The sequence below is a fragment of the Panthera tigris genome, chromosome E1, assembly GCF_018350195.1.
Source record: "Panthera tigris isolate Pti1 chromosome E1, P.tigris_Pti1_mat1.1, whole genome shotgun sequence".
Taxonomy (NCBI): domain Eukaryota; kingdom Metazoa; phylum Chordata; class Mammalia; order Carnivora; family Felidae; genus Panthera; species Panthera tigris.
The window spans coordinates 35,786,334-35,808,312 of NC_056673.1; the positions used below are offsets into that span (position 1 = coordinate 35,786,334).

The window sequence follows — 21,979 nt, forward strand, 5'->3', positions numbered from 1 at the left end:
GAATTTGCATGTGCTGCTTCTGACCCGTTTTGCTTAGCAATTTTGTTGTTTTCCCCTCCTGCGAGCTGGAACATAGATGGCCCATGGTTAGGTAAAGACAGTCTTTTCAGGGATGGCCAACCAATGAGATGAAAGGAAACGAGGCCTGTGAATGGCCCAGGGAGCAAAAGAAATTAACTTCTATTTTCTTTAGTCCACTCACTGTATTTGGGGATCTCTTTGGTCCTGTAACTTAGACTTTGCTCTAACTAATATCCCAACTAATTCAAGCACCGAAGGGCTGGTTAGAAGCTTCATGTGCATGAAGGCTCATTCAGTGGCGGGTTTCACTCTAAGGTAGTGACTCTCCAGGTCGCGAGCACTGTTGTACCTTCTGGGAATAGAACAATGAAGACAGCTATCATAGAGCCTGCATTCTGACAGCCAGAGGAAACAACTGTGCTTGGTTAGGGCCAACTCACACCCACCTGAAGAGTGCTGTTGAGGGTATCTCTGGTCATTCGATGGTGCCAAGTGGGGACAGAGAAGAGGAGGGAAATGCAGGAAAAAGAAGTTGAAAGAACCCAATCCTACCAGACTCCAGAAATAGGCCTAGTTTTGTTAAAGTGAAGCGTCCCTACAGTACTTAGGTAGGACCCTAGTTGAAAATGCAAAACCTGAGTCTAATCATGAAAAAAACAACAGACAAACCCCAAATGAGAAATACGCTTTTTGTTTGTTTTAACCTAATAAAATACAAGGAAGGCTGAGGACACTTTTCAGATGAAAAGAGATGCGAGAGACATGAGAAATAAATACCGTACCTAATATTAGACTGCATCCTGTATGGGGGTGGGTGTGTGTGGAGATTGCTACAAAGTTCATTATCGGGTCAATGGATAAAATTGGAACGCAGAGGATAAACTTACTTAAATCATGTAAGAGGAGGCCCCTATTCTTAGAAAATACAGAGAGAAGACGGGAGGAGAGAGGGAGAGAACAAATAAAAACAAATGGAGCAAAATGTTAGCAATAGATGAATTTGAGTAAAGGACTTATGTGTTCTTCGTATTATTCTTGCCACTTTTCCATATAAGTTTGTTTGTTTAATTGTGTCCAAGAGGCCCCGACTCTAAAGCGGGCCCCTTGACTAAATCAGTGCATGACCCTGAATGTATCCCTTCCGGTCTCTAGTCCACGTTTTCTAGTCCAGATGGTTCTAAGGTTCTTTCTGGTTCCGGCAATTGACGTCCCACGACTCAGGGCATTTCCTGGAAGGACTTTGGAAAGATGGCCCCATTTGCTTCCCTCAGGTCCCTCAGCCCGCCAGTTATCTCACCACAACTCTCTCCAAGATGCTCACCCGCCCTCCTTCACGAGCTGTAAACTTGCCCCAGCCCATCCCTGCCACCGACCGCGCGCCCAGCCACTCTTTCCGGGGCCCTAGGGCCCATCTCCTGGCAGGTTCTAGCATCGGTTCTAGACAGGCACGTGCATGTAACCCCAAGAAACTACAGCCCCCAAAAGGCTTTGCGACAACCCCTCCGTGTTTACCACCAGAGAGGAAAGGCTTTTCAGCGCGGGCCAGACACCGAATGGCATTTTGGGAATCGTAGTTCATTTGGGAAGAGCCGGGGAACCGGGGGTCAGGCCGAAAACCACCCTTCCCAGAATGCACAGCGCTCTCCCCCACCAATCGGAGGCCCGGATCTTGGAAGGGGGGCGGGGAAGAGAAAGAGCTGAGCAGCGCATGCGTGGTACGTGTGGCTGGGGAATTCATGTGGAGGTCAGAGTGGAAGCAGGTGAGAATGGAGGGGAGCGGCTCCGGCCACGATCCGGGCGTCTCTGCAGCTCCCCGCTGCGTTCTTGTTCACAATTTGGGCGGGTGGGGTGCGTGCATGGGTCCGCCTCGTGTTGGAGGGGAGAGGGTGTGACCCCGGGACCAGCGGGGGTTGTGTCGAGTGAGAAAGGTGTGTATGGGGGCGGGGTGAGGAACAATCCAGAAGCTGTATTAGAAATGGAAAGGTCGGGACTGGGTGTCTTGGCCTCGGGAAAGGAAAATAGAAATGCGCGGGGAGTGATCAAGGAAGATTCGGGAGTTAAGGTCTTGCCGGGCGGGAGGGAGGATTTGAATCTGAAGTGGACGACGACGCTGGGGCGGGGCATTAAAAAGTTAAGTGCGGGGTGGGGGAGGGCCCTGCCTGGGTGGCTCAGTGCGTTGGTTGTCCGACTTGAGCTCAGGTCATGATCTCGGGGTTCGTGGGTTCAAGCCCCACATGGGCTCTGTGCTATCAGCGCAGAGCCTGGAGCCTGCTCTTGATTCTGTGCCTTCCTCTCTTTCTGCTTCCCCCTCAAATAAATAAACATTAAAAAGAAATTAAGAAAAAAATTAAGTGCGGGAGTAGATTCCAGTTAGGTCAGTCGGGCTCCCGCCCACCCCGCCTCAGCCCCGCCCACCCCGCCTCAGCCCCGCCCTCCCACTTCTTCCCGGGTTCTCCCTTGCAATGCAGCTATGGAGAGCGTTTTTTGCTCCTTTGGTTCTTCTGGTATCTTGGTCCCAGAATGTCGCCCACCTCCCGCTTCCCTATTAACAGTGAAGTGTTAAGCTGTGCCTGCCAGAATTAGACCTCCAGGTGCTAATCCTGGTTCCACCACTAAAGAGCTGTGTGATCTTAGTCTCCTCTTGTAACCTTGCTGTGTGCCTCAGTTTCCTCATCTGTAATAACCTACCTCATAGGGGTCGGTGTGAGGATTAAATAATTGCCATTCGAAGACTGCCTCCTGATATAAAAGGTGGCTGTTACTGTTACTTTTGCTGTTGGAATCACCATGTAGCACATTCTGGGAGTTACTTTTCCAAACCAGAATTGCACAGAACCAACCACAAAGCAAGCCTTTGTCTTGGGGCTTGCTTGCCCAGGAAATGGGAGGGTGGTTTAGTGTGGTGCTGAGTTCTCCGTGGGTGTCAGGCCCACGTCTCATTCCCATTATTGAATCAAGTGCCCCAGTCCCCAAATGGAAAAAAAAATTTTTTTTAATTTTATTTTTAATTTTTTAAAATTTACATCCAAATTAGTTAGCATATAGTGCCACAATGATTTCAGGAGTAGATCCCTTAGTGCCCCTTACCCATTTAGCCCATCCCGCCTCCCACACCCCCTCCCGTAACCCTCAGTTTGTTCTCCATATTTTTGAGTCTCTTCTGTTTTGTCCCCCTCCCTGTTTTTATATTATTTTTGCTTCCCTTCCCTTATGTTCCTCTGTTTTGTCTCTTAAAGTCCTCATATGAGTGAAGTCCTATGATTTTTGTCTTTCTCTGACGAATTTCACTTAGCATAATACCCTCCAGTTCCATCCACATAGTTGCAAATGGCAAGATTTCATTCTTTTTGATTGCCGAGTAATGCTCCATTGTGTATATATATACCACATCTTCTTTATCCATTCATCCATCGATGGACATTTGGGTTCTTTCCATACTTTGGCTATTGTCGATAATGCTGCTATAAACATGGGGGTGCATGTGTCCCTTCGAAACAGCACACCTGTATCCCTTGGATAAATACCTAGTAGTGCTATTGCTGGGTCATAGGGTAGTTCTATTTTTAGTTTTTTTGAGGAACCTCCATACTGTTTTCCACAGTGGCTGCACCAGCTTGCATTCCCAAGAAATGGAAAAAATTTAAATTTTTTTTTTTAATGTTTTTATTTCTGAGACAGAGAGAGACAGAGCATGAGCAGGGGAGGGGCAGAGAGAGAGGGAGACACAGAATCTGAAGCAGGCTCCAGGCTCTGAGCTGTCCGCACAGAGCCCGACGCGGGGCTCGAACTCACGGACCGTGAGATCATGACCCGAGCTGAACGGTCGGACGCCTAACTGCCTGAGCCACCCAGGCGCCCCAGAGATGGAAAAAATTTTAAAGCAGAAGAATTGATAGTACGCTTCTCCAAGCTGTAGAGTTATTTATTAGGTGGCCTTCAGTGCGTGATTTTGAGCTCTCAAGAGTGGAGAAATAAAGAGCCAGCCTGAGAAGTGGATATGGTGCCTCAGAGAGGGCTTTCTTTTATGGATTTCGGATTTCGGGATCAAGCTGTTTTGTTTTGTCCCCGCCCCCCGCTGTAGGTGTGAGTGGGGTCCAGCAGGAGGCGACATGGCTGCCAAAGTGTTTGAGTCCATCGGCAAGTTCGGCCTGGCCTTAGCCGTGGCAGGAGGAGTGGTGAACTCTGCCTTGTATAATGGTGAGGCTCCGAGGGGTGGTGGTGGGGCACTGACTTTTGCCGGATTTCCATTGGCCTGCGTGGACTGTGTCACACTTGTGGTGGCGGCGTGTGTGAGACCCAGGGGGGCTCACCTGCCATCCCACACCATACGGTTGCCTTGTCCCTAGATCCTCTGCCCTCGTGGCCGCAGGTCCTCTGCGAGCCTTTGTTCACAAAGAGCCTCCCAGACCACGTGGCGGTTGGACATTTCCAGCTACTCTTGTTGGTTTGAAGTGACGCTGCGGCCGAGTGTCGGGGTCTCACGGGAGACCCCGTGGAGAGAGCTCATTTGATCCCTCGGCCGCGTGTGAAGTAATCCAGCGAGGGCTTTAGACCTTGTCTGGAGCCGGATCTTTGGCTCTGCTGCAGTTGGGTCGTTCCAGACAAAATATCTTTTGAGGCGCATCGCCCAGCCTTTAACAGCGCGACGGGGGCTCCCGCTGGCTTTTTGTCTGCTTTCCTGTGCGACCTTAGGGGAACCATCCCCTCCCGCCCCAGGCCTCAGCTTCTTCATTGGTCAAGCAATAGGACGAAACTGGTTTATGTCTAAGACTCCCTCCAACTCCCGTAGTCTCTAGCTTTCGTGATTGGAAAGCGGCGATAGATGGACCTCCCTCGTTCGTGACTATCTAGCAAGAGGAGGATAAGTCTAGAGCGAAGATCTTTGGAGCAACTCTGAAGTCTCCTGAGGCAGAGACACAGAGCCGCCGCCGAGAAAAGCTTAACTTGGTTTAAACGGCGCTGCTTTCTGCTCTGATGTCCACAGCACAACTGGAGAGTAATCACCGTCACTGATTTCTCTCTGAACCCAGAAATCCTTAAAGCCTGAGAGAAACCGTGCCCTTGGAAAGAGTGGGACCTTCCGAATGCTAGGGGTTCCGTGGCTAGGTTAGGGTACAGCTTCTGGGAGCACTGGCTTAAACTGGAACCAGGATGGGACGGTAAAGAGCTTGGTGAGTTTGGGAACGAAGTTTGGGGAGGTGATTTCCTGGAAACGTGTTGGCGGCTGGGATGGTTAATCGGAGCAGCGGCCGCCAGTTTCCAGGGACAGGATGCTGAGGAATCGATCCTGTTACCAGAGTCCTTGGGAAGACCATGGGGTGGGAAGGGATGGCTGAGTTCTGGAGCTGCGTGGAAGCCTCTAGAGGCAGAAGTGTGGCAAGATGGAGCCGGGAGAGGGGAGACTTAAAAAAAAATAACCAGAAAGCGCCAAGGAGCTTTCAGAGGCAGCCTTTTTGGTTAAGAGGCGAAGGGATTTTTTTTTTTCTGACTTGTTCTCCTTCACTCCTAGTGGACGCTGGGCACAGAGCTGTCATCTTTGACCGGTTCCGTGGAGTGCAGGACATTGTGGTGGGAGAAGGGACTCACTTCCTCATCCCTTGGGTACAGAAACCTATCATCTTTGATTGCCGCTCTCGACCGCGTAACGTGCCAGTCATCACTGGTAGCAAAGGTGAGTCTTGCCCGTGGGTCCCATGAGGCAGCGTGTGGAAGGGTTACCGTAGGATCCAGAAGAGGCCGGACCTCCCCGAAGAACTCCCTTGTAAACTCCTCCTGGAGAGATTTTAACACGGATTCAGAGAAATATGTACAGCACACAGACAGCTGTACAAATTTAGGGAGATCCACAAAGATAGACTTCGAGAGTCACGGAGCGCTCCAGTCTTAAAGAATATGCCAGATGTGCCTCTGCTCCGTCAGTCACCCCTTCCGGTCAGTTCTCGTTCCCCAGGGTGACGATGTCAGCCGGTCTCCAGCCATCCCCTGTGCCTTCACAGCCGGCTTCCCCTTGGCCTTGTTCTCCAGGGCCTCTGTCTCCAGCAGTGCTGGCCTCACACGGGCTGGGGCCGGGTCCCTGAGAGCGGTCTCCTGGTGTCTGGGATGCCGCTGGGTTCCCAGCGAGCCCCAAACGAATTGCCCTCACCGCTCTCCTGCCGTCCTACCCACAGAGGTGCCCAGGCAGTAAACAGAATAGCAGGGATCTTTCTGCACGGCGAAAGGTGAGGGTCGTGTGGCTGCTGGGTTTATTATCTGGGGAACACTCGAGGCCTTGGGTGCCATTCCCTGGCCGATGTGTGCTTACGGTGACCGTGCCAGGTGTCAGGCTGGGTCGCAGGGTGGGAGTGGTTCGGAGATTTCAGAGGTGACTAAAGCGGGGGCCCCTGGGGAACTCAGTGTCGCTAGGGACGTAGACGTGTGGACAGACAGTTACGGTAAGCGTGGCTTGTCCTGTAGGCAAGGGCGTGGGGTGGAGGCGAGCGGAGAAGAAAACAGCTCGCCCCCACAGGGGGCTGCGCAGGCTCCCGGGAGGACCTTAGCTTGAGCTGGGACTTTAGCGAGAGACCTGTGCCGGGCAGAGGAGGGATCAGGTCAGTTGGCATTTCGCAACCTGGCCTGTAGCTCCCAGCTACGGGGTCTGGCTCGCGTCCTACAAAAGGGAGATCAAAGTGGGGCGGGGTTAATCGAGAAACATAAAATTTTAACTTAAAAGCGTGGCTCTCAACTTCCCACCTCTTCGGGATTGCGCTGGCTGTTGTGCGGCACCTGTTTGTAAGGACGCGTTACTTACGCGTCTTCAGAACTGTTGACAGGAACTTCCAGAGATCAGGAGTGTGTGCATCTCCCGCTCCCCTGGGTGGCTGGTTCAGAACTTTCCCGTGCGTCCGTGTCATTGATGACCGCAAGCAAGCTGACCGTGCTTTAGCCTCGGGCAGGCCTGAGCTGTCAGGGGACGTTGTAATTAATGTTGTGCCCCCTGTTCCCCACCCCCCCTTCGCCTGGATCAGGTCACAAGAAGCGTGTTCCAGATGAGTCCGATAACCCCTTCCATCTGTTCACATTTGACCCAGCGCTGTCCAGTCTGATTTCTCCTTCGCTCTCCCCTAGCGTTCCTGGAAGGCAGATGAAATCACCCCCCGTTCTTACAGACCAGGAGATAAGCTGAGATTGGCTAAGGCTGAGGTCACACAGTTAGTAAACAGGACGGGACTGCAGCCCAGGCCTTCGGACCGACTGCCGGTCCAGCCAGAGTGGACTGTCTCCGCTGGGCCCACGATAACCTCTCCAGGGCAGACTCCTGAGTGGGGCCTTGGAAAGGCTTCATGCTAAAACTCTTGGCATTGGCCTGTTTCATTAAAACACACACTGTTCCACTGTCCCGCGGTACCTGTCATGCACGTACTCGGAATTGCTTTTATCAGAGGACGTTCATTCAGGACAGACTGAGAAGCTGTCCTCCCCAGGAGCCTTTAAGAATTCCTGACTCCAGGGCTCTGCTGGGTTCGCTAACCGGGAAGCCCTGCGTGGTGGCCCCTGCCCTCTAAGGTCTTAAAATCAGCAACTTTACGCAGCAATTGTGGCACTCTTGGGGTAGGAGGGGTCACATAGAAGTGGTTTTGATCGCTAACTCCGGCCTTTGTCCCCTACCCTAAGATTTACAGAATGTCAACATCACCCTGCGCATCCTTTTCCGGCCAGTCGCCAGCCAGCTTCCCCGCATCTTCACCAGCATCGGGGAGGACTACGATGAACGGGTGCTACCGTCCATCACGACGGAGATCCTCAAGTCCGTGGTGGTGAGTGACGGGGCCTCAGCCTAGAGTGCGGTCCCCCAGAGATAGACAGGTGCCAGGAAGAGCGCGGTGGCGGGAGGCTTGGGATGTGGCTCGTCCTTTTCCCTCCTGCCCTCTCTGCTTCCTCATCGCCATCCTCACCGGCCCCCCTCTGCCCTCCCTTGGAACCAGGCTCGCTTCGATGCCGGGGAACTGATCACCCAGAGAGAGTTGGTCTCCAGGCAGGTGAGCGATGACCTCACAGAGCGAGCAGCAACCTTTGGGCTCATCCTGGATGACGTGTCCTTGGTAAGATGCTTGTGGGGGGGGACCTGCGAGGGAGGGGCTGCGGTTCTTGTTCAGGTGCTTGGCCCCATTTCCGGGTGGACGTTAGTAGGTCCTGCCTTCCACGTGCCCAGACAGGCGACTTGAAAATGTGGAAACTTCTCGACTGTGAGACGGTCTCCGTGGGTTTGTTTTCAGATGAGAGTTGTTTTCCTTTCCCTCTGCCACACACATACTTCTTTTCCTTTTTTTTTTCTTTTATTTTTCTTTTCTTTTCTTTTCTTTTCTTTTCTTTTCTTTTCTTTTCTTGCCTTTCCTTTCCTTTCCTTCCTTTTCCTTTTCCTTTTCCTTTTCCTTTTCCTTTTCCTTTTCCTTTTTCTTTTCCTTTTCCTTTTCCTATTTATTTTTGAGAGAGAGCATGATGCCAGGGAGGCACAGAGAGACAGGGAGATAGAAAATCCCAAGTGGACTCCACACCATCAGCACAGCCCGATGAGGGGCTTGAACCCACGAACCGTGAGATCATGACCTTAGCCGAAGTTGGGACGTTCACCTGGCTCAGCCACCCAGGCGTGCCCCCCCCCCCCACATTTTTCTTTTGACTTCTAGCCCTACCCGATGGTAGGGTCCCTAACCACTAGACTTTTCACCTCCTCCAAACTGTGAGTGTTCCCCAGAGCTCCCTGAGAAGTAGTGTCTTGTTAACCCCGTTGGATGCCGGAAGAAGCTGCCTAGCGAGACTAGAGAAGGCTCACAGTTTTCCTCCCTAGTGCACACCTCCCAGCCTGACCCCTTGGGATGTCCTCACATTTAGGGTCTGAAGCTCAGTGAGGTGGGCTCTGGGAACCCCCGGTGAAAGGGGATAGAGCGTGAATGAATGGTTCTGTTCCCCAAAGCCCGGTATGGGGCACAGGGGACATCTCTGAGGCGTAAGTTATCCTCTCGGGACCGTAGAGTGCGTGTATTTCTCTGACACCGAATGCCATGACTCAGAAAGCAATACAGGCAGGATAGCATTTCAGATCAAGGAGGGTGATGGGGAAGGGGTCGTGTTTCTAGATGCTCTGGGAAAAATCACTGGGAGTGATTTGTGCGGGTGGCGAGGTAGAGGGTTTCCTGTTCGTTCTCCTGTGCGTCGCTAGGGAAAGGCACCGTTTCCCTCTCGGCGTCTGTGCAGCTGTTTAAACAGTCCTGCTCTCCAGACACCCAGCGCTGACCTCGGGGCGCCCCGCTCCCCCTTGTTTCAGTCGCGGGCTCCCTCTGCTGGCGGGATGCCAGGCTGCAGCCATTCCCCTCTAACCCCAGCAACTCCCACCTACTGTTAACCTAAACGCCTCGCCTGTGAGGCAGTGCTAAGTCAAAACCTAAGGAGAAGCTTGGCGTTCTGCTAGACTTTTAACCACATACTCCATTCGGGGGAAATGCGGGCTGACCACAAGAAACCATATCTAAGAGGTGTGAGGAGAAAATTAGATTTCGGGGGGGATTTGCTGCCCTCACCTGGCCCTTTTAGAAAGGAACTTTATTCCTTAGTTACACATTCCATTTTAAATTTCTCAGGACCGCGTTTTCTTCCCCGGGCTTTGAACACGAGTCCAGAAATGGAACAGGCAGAGTAGAACAGCTGCATTTGGAAGAGTGAGGAGCGTTACAAGTTGTGGAAGGCAGCGGGACTAGGATTAATTCTCGAGGAGGAGTGTGGAGCTGTTTATGTTTCTCCCTTTTTTCTCTTTTTTTTTTTTTTTTTTTTAATCTCTATTTATTTTTGAGAGAGAGAGAGACAGAATGCGAGCCGGGGAGGAACAGAGAGAGGGAGACACAGAATCCGAAGCAGGCTCCAGGCTCTGAGCCACCAGCACAGAGCCCGATGCGGGCCTCGAGCTCACGAACCGCAGGTTCGTGATCTGAGCCAAAGTCGGACACTCAACCGACTCAGCCACCCAGGCGCCCCTGCTTTTCCTTTTTTTTTTTTTTTTAATTAAAAAAAATTTTTTTTTTTACATTTATTTTTTGAGAGACATAGAGAGACAGAGCACACGTTGGGGAGGGGCAGAGAGAGAAGGAGACACAGAATCCGAAGCAGGCTCCAGGCTCCGAGCCATCGGCACAGAGCCCGACGCGGGGCTCGAACTCACAAACCGTGAGATCGTGACGGGAGCCGAAGTCGGACGTTCAACCGACCGAGCCCCCCGGGCGCCCCTCCTTTTTTTAAAAGCAGAGGTTGGGAGGGTGGGGGGAGGGGATGAAGCAAATAGAATTTGGTAGCAAAACCAGCGCCATTCTTCCCTTTATTTCTTCCTTTTTAATAAAACGTGGGTTAAATAATAAGTAAGTCGCTCTAGTCTCGGCATTAAGAGTTGAGCTCTGTTCCCACTGTCTTCTGCCGTCATTGCACACTGTCGCCTCAGCCAAGTCTCGGTTGTACGTGTTCTTAGGGAAGGTCTGTGGGTAGTCCATTGTAAGCCCTCACCCTAAGCAATAGCTTTACCTGCCTTCCCTCCTAAACCCTTTACCAGAAGCGCTCACACATGAGGAATACTGTGATTCGCGTTCCACCATTTTTCACCCTCTTCCTGTTTGGTGGTGGGGCTTCCGTGCGAAAGACGGGGATGGTTAATCCATAAGCGGAGAGCATCACGCCCTTGAATGCCTGAGAACCGGCTGCCTCCTTCGCTCTCAGGGGCTCAGTTTTCCATCTGGCCTCTCTGGGGGCTTCCAACAGGCCATCAAAGGATGGGCCCTAGTCGGAGGACGGGGGTCCTAGAACCCGCAGCCTCCTCCCCTTGGGAGGTGGTCACTTGAGTAGGTGCCTTCTGGTGCCCACGGGTGGTTGTCTGCTTCAGATCTCCTCGCCGAGGGCGACAGAAGGACGTGCGGGAGCCGTCGAGGCAGCCGAGGCTTCCGGGGTGTGCCCTCGGTTTGGACCCGGATGTGGAGGTGGAAGGACGTTCTGGCCTCACAGAGGCCTCCAGCTGCTAGAGCCATTCCTGGCCCCTTCCTTCCAGCGGCCACGGGGGCCCCGCGGCAGCGCTGCCTGAACAATCCCACCGCCTCATCTCGCGCTCCCTCTGTCCCCTTAGACGCATCTGACCTTCGGGAAGGAGTTCACAGAAGCAGTAGAGGCCAAACAGGTGGCCCAGCAGGAAGCGGAGAGGGCCAGATTTGTGGTGGAGAAGGTGAGTGTTCAACCAGATGGCAGGGGCCTCTCTCCCCTTTCTCCTGTGCTCAGCCTCCCCGTTTGCTGGGTGGTCTGGAAACTCATCATCTGTCATCTCTTTTTCTGGGATCCTCGGAAGGAGATTGAAGGAACCGCACTCCTACGATTGGTTCCAGGGTCTTTGGGGGCTAGTCAGGGATATGTGAACTTAGGTTCCGAAGTCACCGAAGGGTAATTTTTCTTCCACTTCCCCTAAGATCAAAAACACTCCTCCTACCAATAAAAATGTTTTCTCCTGGAATATTTTCAGCTTCACTGAGAAGTCGTTTTTAACCGTGGTTACACAAGTGAAAGCTGACAGCGAAAAGGATCAAATGTTGGGCCAGATGCACTATCGTCACTGAAGTTTTTTTCCAGCCCTAAGTCCATCCAGATGTGGCAGAGTGTGGTGGGACAGGAGATAGTTGCCTAGCAGCCTGCTCTTCTGGTCTTTGCAGACGTGTATTTATTTCTTGCTGTTGCTTCCCCCCACCGCTGCTGGTTTTTCTCGGGTTAGTCCTAATCCAAGAACCCTTCGTCCTTTGAATCAAGGTAGAGAGATGTATTGGTGGCCAGCGTTTAATTTTAGAGAGTGTAAACTCCACGTGGACGGGAACTTTGTTGCCCGCCCCCCACCCACTAATCTCCAGAGCCTAGAACACGCCTAAGACCATGCCTGGAAATATTAGGTGCTCATTTAACATTTGCTGACACGGTACCCGCCTCCCGTGACCTCGGACCGGTTGTGCCCCGCTGATCGATGTCACCCTGCTAATAACGGGTGGGGAGAGCCTCGGAGATCTCTTTCAGTTGGTTGCCTGGGCTCCCGGTCAGGATCCAGCTTAGCTCAGGGGCGACTCTAGGGCCCGTCACGCATACGTGCTACTCCTCCCCAGCTGCCCTGTTTTCATCAAACAGATCTCATTTGTTTGATGAAAGTCCCTTCGACTTGGGGCTGGAGGGAAAGGTGAGCCTGAGGGTGGGTTCTGCCTTTTTTTTCTCCCTCCCGTCTTCCGCGGCTTGGATCCTCCTGGCCCAGAGTAAGGTGGCTGGACTGGATGGCCGTTGACGTTAACGAGAATTTTGAAATAAGACAGATACTTGCGCAGCCAACAGAAAGAGAGCCCTGCAACCATGAGAGGTGGCGCTGCATTGCAGGAAAGCGGAGGACTGGGTGCACGTGCCTGTTGACCCCACCTGGAGGGGGAGGAGGAGGAGGAGGAGGAGGAGGAGGAGGAGGAGGGAGATTCCCAGAGTTCCTTCAGGAGCCGGTGAGGGTGCCTCGCCGAGTCCTTCTGAGGCCGCTGCCCGCCGTTCAGCACCCTCAAGTGTGATCCTGGTCTCCCCCCCCCCCCCCCCCACCTCCACTCTCTTAGGCTGAGCAGCAGAAGAAGGCGGCCATCATCTCTGCCGAGGGCGACTCCAAGGCAGCCGAGCTGATTGCCAACTCGCTCGCCACCGCAGGCGACGGCCTCATCGAGCTGCGCAAGCTGGAGGCCGCGGAGGACATCGCCTACCAGCTCTCGCGCTCCCGGAACATCACCTACCTGCCGGCCGGGCAGTCCGTGCTCCTGCAGCTGCCCCAGTGAGGCCTGCCCGGCCCGCGCCGCCTCGGGCCGCCTGGGCCACAGCCCCGAGGATTCTGAACACCGCCGTCCTTCTGTCCCTGCCCCAGAAATCACTGTGAAATTTCATGATTGGCTTAAAGTGAAGGAAATAAAGTGGAATCACTTCAGATCTCTAATTACTCTAGCAGACGAAGCTTTCTCATTCTTCCCATTTTCCACCCACTTTCTGAGCCACCTCCTTCCCCCAGATTGCCAAGTGCCTACACAGCCCGGGGCAGAAGAAAGGGCTGTTGTGCACAGCACAGGTCTCCGTGTTTTCCGGCGGTTCCGACACAGGCCCGGCTGAAGAGGTGCCAGGGAGGGTCAGAGAGGAAGTAATCTGTCTCTTGCCATAAGGCTGATGCTCTCGAACTGTGGGGCCAGCGGAAGCAGGTGTGAACAGCTTGAAGAATCTGCCCCTGTGACGGTGGGTGGGCCTGATTCGCTGCCCCCCCCCTTCCACCCCCTCCAGGGTCCTGCAACTGGGACGGGCTTGGACAGCGAGCGAGCGGGCCTGGACTGAGATGTGAGTCCGGCCGAAGACTTCCTGTCCACCCCCCACCTCGGTGTCTCAGGACACCCGACGGATTGCAGCTTGAAGGATTGCATCCTGCCGGGGACCGAACGTGCCTGCCAAAGACGTGCATCCTGTGCTCCTGGCTCCGTCGTTCAGAGACTGCCCTTCTCGAGGGTTCTGTGCCTGCGCTTTGAAGGAGGCGACCTTGGGAAGAAAGCGAATGTGTGTAAACTGCCGTCAATAAATGACACCCAGGCCTTCCAGCCCAGGTCTTAAAAGGGTTTGTGGTTCTGTTTGTGGGAGCCGTGGGATCAGAACAGAGCATTCTAGAGTTGGCGTGTGCACGTGTGTGCGTCGCCAGCTGGGACAGACTCTCCAGCGAGGCAGAAAATGCTTCGGTTTCAGAAAGCACCGCTTTGGGCTGTGTCCCAGATCCGTCCCCCGCCTGAAATGAAACGAATCTCAAGTCGTGCCAGGGGAGGGGGGTCATGAGATGGGCTCTTCGGAGGCCATGTGGGTGCAGATTAGTTCACTTTTCCCCCGTGGCTTTTGGTACCACCCCCCCCCCCATGTCTGACTGGGAGCCATAGGCCTGCCCACCAGCCTGTTGGCAGCGGACAGACGTCACGTGCTACGCGCGGACAGTTGCCTTCCTTGCGCGCGAGTTCGGTTTTTTATGTTTTTGTGTTCCGATGGCCCCAGGTTGCTCTGAGGTCGGTTTGTATTGCTTACTCCGTTTTGCTTTGATGCAGAAAGGACTTGGCCTTTGAGGGGGCCAACCGGATGTATTTTGGATGGTGGGGAGGGAAAGCCGACCGACCGTTGAGAAACGAGCCAGTGACCCATCCGAAATCCTTCTAGGAACTAGACGCAGAAACAGCAGTGGTGGGGAGCACTCCCGTTCGCTGTGCTTTACCCTCTGCGCTCAGTTTAATCCCTGGGCTCACCACCTGGTCAAGGAGAGCCGCCCAAGAGACCTCGGCAGGCCAGTCTCTGACCTGAATTCCGCATTTCCTCTCCCCCTCCCACCGCCCCCCCCCTCCGCCGCCCCTGCACCTGCTCCCCCTCCTCCCAGGGCCTCCCAGCGGGGGTCTGGTCCTTTCCCGTTCCCCCAGAGCACTCAGACAAGTGTGATGGGCCGGGCTACACCTCCCACCTCCCACCAGAGCCTGGTGAGAGCCGCGAAGCTCCCATCTAGCCCAGCTCCCTAGCCCCTGCCCCGGCACCCTCTATCTCAGGGTGTCTCTTCCTATTTCTTTGCTGTAAGAACAGTGAGGCCCGAGAACCATGTGCCTGGACTCAGCGCGACAGAGACGTGAGCAGAGAACATAACTTCTCGATAGCTTCCTGAAGGGCTTCTACTCTGCCGCCTTCCTCCTTTCCTGCTGTTTATTGCTTTGGACACCCTTATGGGGGGCGGGGGTGGGGGGGGCGGCAGGGGCCGGGGGCGGGAGACTCCCTCCTCCCCAGGCCCTTTTTAAAAAGAGCAGTTGTGTTTCTTCCACCGGGCGGGAGATTGGGTTTCATCCTCCAGGCGTCTGCAGGGGAGCCCTCCACGGGTTTTGGGTCCCCTCTGCCTCGCAGGCCAGCCCTTCTAGCCACAGACAGGCCAGCTTCCTACTGGGTTTGCCTTTGGCCTGCTTGCCGCGGATGATGCCAGTGACAGCCCGGGGGCCTCGTTCCGCCCTGACTGCCGCCAACTAATTCTTTCCACAAATGTTCAAGGGCTGTTAACCGGCTCCTTAGCCCCAGAGCCCCCCCGACGGCCTCTGGGCTTCTCCAGATTTCTCCAGAAGCTGCCACAATGGGCCTTTATCAGTTCTGGGATTCTCTGGGCCTTGAATAAAAAGCCAAGTCCTGTCCTGGCCAGGGAAGAGCCAGAGTAGGGAGTGCCTTCCTCCCTCTCTCCTTGGGTCAGGCTGAATTGCTTCCTTGTTCAGGCCTGGAGAGGTCGCTTGCTAAGAAGGCAGTGGACCCTGGATAGGCAGCGGAGAGAAAACTTCTGTTAAACTACGTTCACGTTAAAAAATACCAGGAAGTACGAGGCTCTCCATGGTCTGGCTACCGCTGGCTACTTTTCTAGTCCAACATTACAGTTTACTGCTTGCCTCCCCAGACCAACCTAGCGGCTCCCGTGGGGTGGGGAGCGTTGTTGGGTGGGGAGCGTTGGGCACTGGGGAAGGGGGAGGGGAGAGGGCAGTGAGGCTACAAGACCTACTTTGTAGGGGACAGACTCCTACTACGAAGAATCGCCCCCAAAGTCATGCCAGTAACACCCCCCCACCCCCCACCCCCCGCCCAGTGCCTTCACTCTCTTGCTTCAAACAGCCTCCGTGTGGGATTCTCCCCTCGCCGCCGCCTGCCCGCAGCTCAGTCTCTCCCGCTTCTGTCTGGAAGTTCTCTCTCTCTCTCCCTCCCTCCTTCAATCCTCGTCCCTCTCAATATCTTGAGCCCAACTTAAAATGCCTCCGCTCCGGGAATGCGCCCCTGGCTGATGCGCCCCAGCTTTCCTAGTGGCTAAGATCTCCCTTTATAAAAAGGATGCTGACTCTAGACCGCCTGCAACACGGGGATTGAGGATTCGACAACAAAAGAGCCGTGAGGCCTGCCCGAGCCCGTAGAGGCCCGGATGCTTTGGCCAGGCCCGGTGCACAGAGCTGGAAGAGAGAATACGTGGCAATGTGCTGGCCTGGGGAAACCACTTTAATACAGCCGAAAGAGAACGCCTTTGCAAGGAACGCTGGGTGGGTAGAGAGGAGGGTATCTTTCCAGCGCCCTCCAATCAATCTGCTTTGGAAGAGAGAGAGAAAAACCGAAAGGACAAGGCCACTTTGGGGGAGCTTAAAGCTGTCGTCATCCCTGCCGGCTAAGAGGAGCCATCCAGATCAGCCAGAAAGGCCAGGATCACGCAAAGGCTTGGACCGTCTGAGTTCGGCTGAACCGGCTGCAAACACTTGGGTGAGGGGTGGGCAAACCACGGCCGGCAGGCCGAGTGCAGTCCGACTCACGGGGGTTTTTTACCAGCTCACAGTGGTGTTTACACTTCTACGTGGTTGGGAAAAATCAAAAGAAAAATACAATTTGGTGATACATGGCAATGATGTAAAATTCAGACTTCGTTGTCCAGGGGCGAAGTTTCGTCGGAACACAGTGAGTGTCGGAACACATTCGCGTTGCACTTCCAACGGCGGGGCTGAGTAGTTCCGACAGACCCCACGTGGCCTGCAAAACCCACAGTATTTACTCTTTGCCCCTTTACGGGACAAGTTTGCTGAGCCCCGACTCGGGGGATTGGATAGCCTCGGAGAAGAAAAAAAAAAGAAGCGTGGGATTTGGAAGTCTCAGGGACCAAGGGGGCTGAGGGCTTTAAGTCCGACACAGTGTAATTGCTACCAGAGTTCTCGATCGTGTCCCGGAGAGCAAAGTTCTGCTGGGGCCCTGGCACACACGTTTATGACGCCTGCCGTTCTCCCTGGCTTGCACATGTTTCTGAACAGGACAGAAGACAGGAATGGCCGTAGCACACAGGTGGGAATTAGGAAGAAAGGAGGACCCGATGGTTCCTTAGAGATCTGAGGCTCTCCAGGCCTGGGATAAAAGTACTTCCTTTCCCTCCAGGAGGGGTTTGCTGCTGGACAGTCCTTCCAAAGCTAGGAGAGGCCACAGTCAAGAAAGGGAGCCCAGTGCACAATAACTCCCAGAAATGGGGCCTCTGGGAGCTTCAGCCACTGGGTAGAGAAAGTCTCTTGGTTAAGGCCACATCTATCCTGGATAACCAGAGATCCCAAAAGAACCGCAGATGCTACTCATTGTGGATTGTGCCAAACCTGATCTCTACCAGACGTCTGACAGCAGATGAGCTCACCGTCTCTAGCTAGCAACTGCTTCCTGTCCTTGCTTGACTTTACCAACCTCTCAGTGTGAGCATTTCCCTCTCCCATGTCCCTAGCCCTCCCCTCTTCAAGATCCTGTCCCACACTCACTTCCTTCAGGGTCCCTTCCCTGTCTAACTCCGTCCCCACTGAAATCACAACAGTGTAGAACCGAGCAGGAGGCTTTCACATCCTCAGGGACAACCCCTTCATTTAGGTGAGGAACGTGAGGGGACTTGCCCAGCGTCCCACTGGACGCTGGTGGCAAAGCCAGGGGTGGGACCCAGGTCTGCAGGCTCCCTGTCTGGTGCGGTTTCCATCCCATCTCTAGCTTCCAGATGTTCTCGATCTGAGGCTCCTTGTCCTGTCAATCCTTCTTGGCACTCACAAGTCGGTGAGTGCGTGTGAAATCTTCATCACTTTCACAAGCTTACTTTTATCCCCAGCTAGACTATCACAGGTGGGAGGCAGAGACAATGTCTTCTCTTTCGTGAGGCTCTCCATGCCAGGGAACTGCAGCGATCCTGACTGACACAATGGAACTCTGGGCTGGGCCCGACTTCCTAGATCTCTTGCTCCAGGAAGCAACTCCCATTTATTGGAAAGAACGTGGGTTCTAGAATTAGAACGATTTGGGACTGGATTCTGACTCTGCCATTTACTAGCTTGGGAGACCTTGGGTAGCTTACCTAAATACATCAAGCATCCTTCCTCCCTCCCCCCCCCCCCACTTATTAAAAACCTGAGGAAATGGGGACACCTGGCTGGCTCAGTCGGTAGAGCATGCGACTCTTGATCTCAGGGTCGTGAGTTGGAGCCCCGTGTTAGGTGTAGACATTACTTAAATATATAAATAAGTAAAATATGAAAAAAAAAAACCCTGAGGAAATGAATATCCACACTGCAGTGTTGTTGAGGAGTAAATGAAATGGCAGACATGAAAATGCTTTGCACAGGGCTCTGAGCACAGATGCTCAAACTATTCTTGTTGCCTTTCCTATTTGTGTTCTAGGGGGCTTCCTGGCTCTCCCAATGTCAGGGACCAGGAAGCTTCTTTGGAATCCGGAGACAGCAATGGGCATCTCTGTGCCCTGATTCCATGCTGGCTATGGAGAAGGGGACACAGGGATCATCATGGGTCTGACCCCGATTTGATTCAAACAAGAAGATGCAGGAGGAATTGGGTTCTGGGCTTCTCCTCCCCGGGAGCCTAGATGTCTTGGAACAGGCGGCTTGGCTGAGGACTCAGGAAGCCGTGTTGGGCCCTTGTTTGAGGTTGACGGTGCAGCTTGGCCGGGCAAATGCCAAAGCATGTTTTGCACAAGGGCTCTGTGTTTTAGTCTGCTATGCCACTGTTTGCACAAGAAGCTTCTTTTTTTTTTTTTTCTAATGTTTATTTCTTTATTTTCGAGAAAGAGAGAGTGCCTGCACGAATGGGGGAGGGGCAGAGAGCCAGGGAGAGAGTAGACTGTACGCAGGCTCCGTGCTGTCAGCGTAGAGCCCGGCTCGGGGCTTGAACCCATGAACGGTGAGATCATGACCTGAGCCGAAATCAAGAGTTGGGACGCTCAACCGACGGAGCCACCCAGGCGCCCCTGCACGAGTAGCTTCTTATCTTCAAGGTTCCACTCTCCCATTCTTACAATGACAGCGGAAGTGAATTCACCAGCTGAGCTTGGGGGAGTGTCCAGCAGGTCCAGTGGGGCTCCGAGTCCCTCCTTCCCCTGCTACAGCCACAGCAGCGCATTTGTCACCTTGGTCCTTGCCGTCGTTTGAAGGAAGGGTTCCGTGGCTGCAAAACTTTGACACCCACGGTCCTGGAAGCCGTGGTCAAAGGTTCCTTTCAGCTCCCCGGTTTCAGGCCAGCCTGGGAAGGCCGTGGCCTCTCTTGTCCACCAGATGGCAGCAACCGGCCTGCAGCCGCAGACCCCAGGCTTTGTGGGCAAGTACAAGACATTCAGGAAAAGACCTCGGGGAAGGGACTAGGAGGCCGACAGCGGCAGGTCCGAGGATAAGTACACAGGTCGAGGTGACCCTTTGCAGACGGCTTCCTGATACGGAACCCCCGGGGGCATCTGTGGCTGTAAATATACCACGTGTCCCGGCCCAACCCCCAGCCAAACGGCTGCTACCCCTCTTGGCCACGTGGGAGACAGCCACCCAGCTCAGCTTTACCTCTTTCTTAAACCCGGGACGCTCCCGGGGAACTGGGTCCTCAGGCCTTGGCAGCCTGAGGTCAATTTGGGCAGTTCGCTCCGTTGTTGCTGAATTAATGAAACACAAGGGAGACCTCAGACAGGATCTCTTTCCCAGGTTCCGGGGGTTTCCTTTCAATTTCTCAAAACACTCATGAGGCGGAGCAAACAGACCTGCAAAGAGCAAGTTCCGAATTGACACACGAGCTGCTCCATTCGTTCACCCCCACCCCCCCACCCCCCCCACCCCCCCGGTGATTACTGAGTACCTACTGTGCGCAGTCCTGGAATCAGAAGATGAGTCAGATACGGGTCCTTTATACAGAGGCTGCTGCCACTCGGTCCAGATGACAGACGATCAGGTCACGTGTGTCAAAGTGCCTTATATTGTTTGTCTTCTCCCTTCAGAGTTCTCTTCCTTATTTTCGGCGTGGGTCAACAGCTAAATGAGGAGGCCGCGAAATGGGGGACGAAGCTGGGAGAGGGAGGGGTTGGAAGGAAGCCCGAGACAGCTCAGACGTTTGCCGCAAGGAATCCACGCGGCGAAATGCAGAACGGGCGACACTGTCACTGATGGGTACGGATCTTAAAGCAGAGCGTTTCCCCCCCACCCCACCCCGCCCCCGCTTCTCCCATAAATTTTCCCGGAGAATCTGCCTTCCAGGCTCTACCTGTTTCAGCTCGTAAATGCTCACTGCCAGATTCTTTCAGTTGCCTTAAAGATAAGACTTAGTGGTTCAATACTTCTTTTTTTTTTTTAAGTTTATTTGTTTATTTTTGTAGTGGTTCAGTACTTTTTTTTAAAGTTTATTTATTTATTCTTTTTAGTAATCTCTACACCCAACATGGGGCTCGAACTCACGACCCGGGGATCAAGACTGGCATGCTCTCCCGACAGAGCCAGCCAGGCGCCCCAATTTTTTAAACGTAATTTCATTTAATTTGGTTAAAGTGTATTTATTTTGAGAAGGAGAGAGCACACACACATGAGAAAGGCCCTCGAGCAGGCTCCGCGCTGTCAGCACAGAGCCCGACCCAGAGCTCGAACCCGTGAACCGGCACAATTAAGACCCGGGCGGAAATCGAGTCGGACCCTCGACCGACTGAGCCACCCAGGCGCCCCAGCACTTTTTGTTCGAAACGATACAGAGACGTGTGTAAAGAGGGAAACGGAACGGACCCGAATTCCACTGCCCGAGGTAATCTTTTCGAAATATATAAACCTTACTGAAAAACGGAAACAGCACCGAAAGATAAATAATGAAAAAAGTGAAGCCTTCCCACCACTGTCCTCCCAGTTCCTCTCGCTCAAAATGGCCCCTGGTGCGGGTTGCTTAAATTTCTCTCCAGAAGGGAGATCGTGCATTCAGCAGCATATCTATCTGTCAGCCTGTGGGGACGTGCCCTCTGCTCTTCTGATTATTTGCACGAAAGGGATCACACGGTTTTCTGCACCTTGCTGTTTTCATTCATGGAAATGTCTTGCCCTTCTCCCCGCAGGGGCATATACCGATCCACTCCGTTCTTTCGAATGGCTACGGCGTTTTCCCTGGCGTGGATCTACTAAGTTTTGCTGTCAATCAGTTGGCTTTTGGACGACTAGGTGGGGCTTTGCATGTATTTTGCTGTTGCAAACAAAACCGCGGTGCGTGCTGCCTGATTTTTTTTTAAAGGACGTGGTGATTGGTGATCTCTGCACAAGACTTCCCCAGAGGGCAACAGAGTTGTGCCCAGGGTCCTTGGGAGTAATTTGCGGTGGGGATGGGGGTGGATCGAGGGATAACGATGCTGGAGCCCCCCCACGCCCACCCCCAAGCTGCTCAGAGGCCTCCTATTATGAATGTGTGACTCTGGCTTTTTTTTTAGGGAAGTCATTACTCCACCTCCTGTCCCCGCCAAGCTGGCCTAACTGCTAACGGGGCTTGCCATCTGAGCATGGCTGTCCTGGGAGAGAGTCCCTGCATCTCCCAGCTGGCTGAGGGCTTGCTGGGTCGGCGGACGGGCTCCCTGGAGCTCTTGGCTCAGGCCAAGGTTGCTCTGCTTAGCTGGGTGCTCTGCTTAGCTGGTGTTCATGACTGCACGGGGCTGCTCTGAGATTCACAAACAAACAGGAAGCCAGTCCACTTCCTCCTTGCCGGGGCTGGTCCCCCGTCCTTATCACCCAGTTAGCCCGGAGGGGAAGGGGCAGCTCAGGATTCCTAAGGCAGCTTCCTGGCAGAGGTGGCCGGGGAATTCTGGGTCCCACTGCCAGGATGGGCTCACCATCTCTGTGCACCTATGTGCCCAGCTGGGACAGCCTTATTGACAGTCAAAGTTAGGCTGAGATCTCTCCCCTTCGGGAAGTTCTGATAAATCCCAGCGTGTTTGGGTTCCCCCCCTCACCCCCTTCGTTCTGAGATGGAGTTCTCTTGAATCTGTAGTGAGCAGCTGTCTAGGTTTGTGGTGGGAGAGTTTTCTCCCTGGAAGGAGCATTGATATATATATATATATATATATATATATATTTTTTTTTTTTTT

General features: G+C 53.7%; 1 protein-coding gene and 1 long non-coding RNA gene across 2 annotated transcripts; one reads left to right on the top strand and one right to left on the bottom strand.

Annotated features, from left to right (window-relative positions):
- Positions 1-1,705: 1,705 nt before the first annotated feature.
- On the top strand, positions 1,706-13,673 carry PHB (prohibitin). The gene is made up of 7 exons (XM_042967041.1): positions 1,706-1,781; positions 4,103-4,218; positions 5,531-5,692; positions 7,672-7,814; positions 7,983-8,099; positions 11,156-11,251; positions 12,648-13,673. The coding sequence occupies exons 2-7, from the start codon at positions 4,131-4,133 to the stop codon at positions 12,858-12,860; spliced, it is 819 nt and encodes a 272-aa protein (XP_042822975.1). The 5' UTR covers positions 1,706-1,781; positions 4,103-4,130; the 3' UTR covers positions 12,861-13,673.
- Positions 13,674-18,800: 5,127 nt separating this feature from the next.
- On the bottom strand, positions 18,801-20,261 carry LOC107179975. Its single transcript, XR_001510701.2, has 3 exons — positions 19,732-20,261; positions 19,443-19,636; positions 18,801-19,201 (listed from the first exon to the last, which is right to left on the bottom strand). It is a non-coding gene; the product is annotated as an uncharacterized LOC107179975 (long non-coding RNA).
- Positions 20,262-21,979: the final 1,718 nt, after the last annotated feature.

Coding starts and splice junctions, on each gene's coding strand:
- PHB (XM_042967041.1), top strand. CDS start 4,131: ATGGCTGCCAAAGTGTTTGAGTCCATCGGCAAGTTCGGCCTGGCCTTA. Junction 4,219..5,530: donor GAACTCTGCCTTGTATAATG/GTGAGGCTCCGA, acceptor CTTCACTCCTAG/TGGACGCTGGGCACAGAGCT. Junction 11,252..12,647: donor CCAGATTTGTGGTGGAGAAG/GTGAGTGTTCAA, acceptor CCACTCTCTTAG/GCTGAGCAGCAGAAGAAGGC.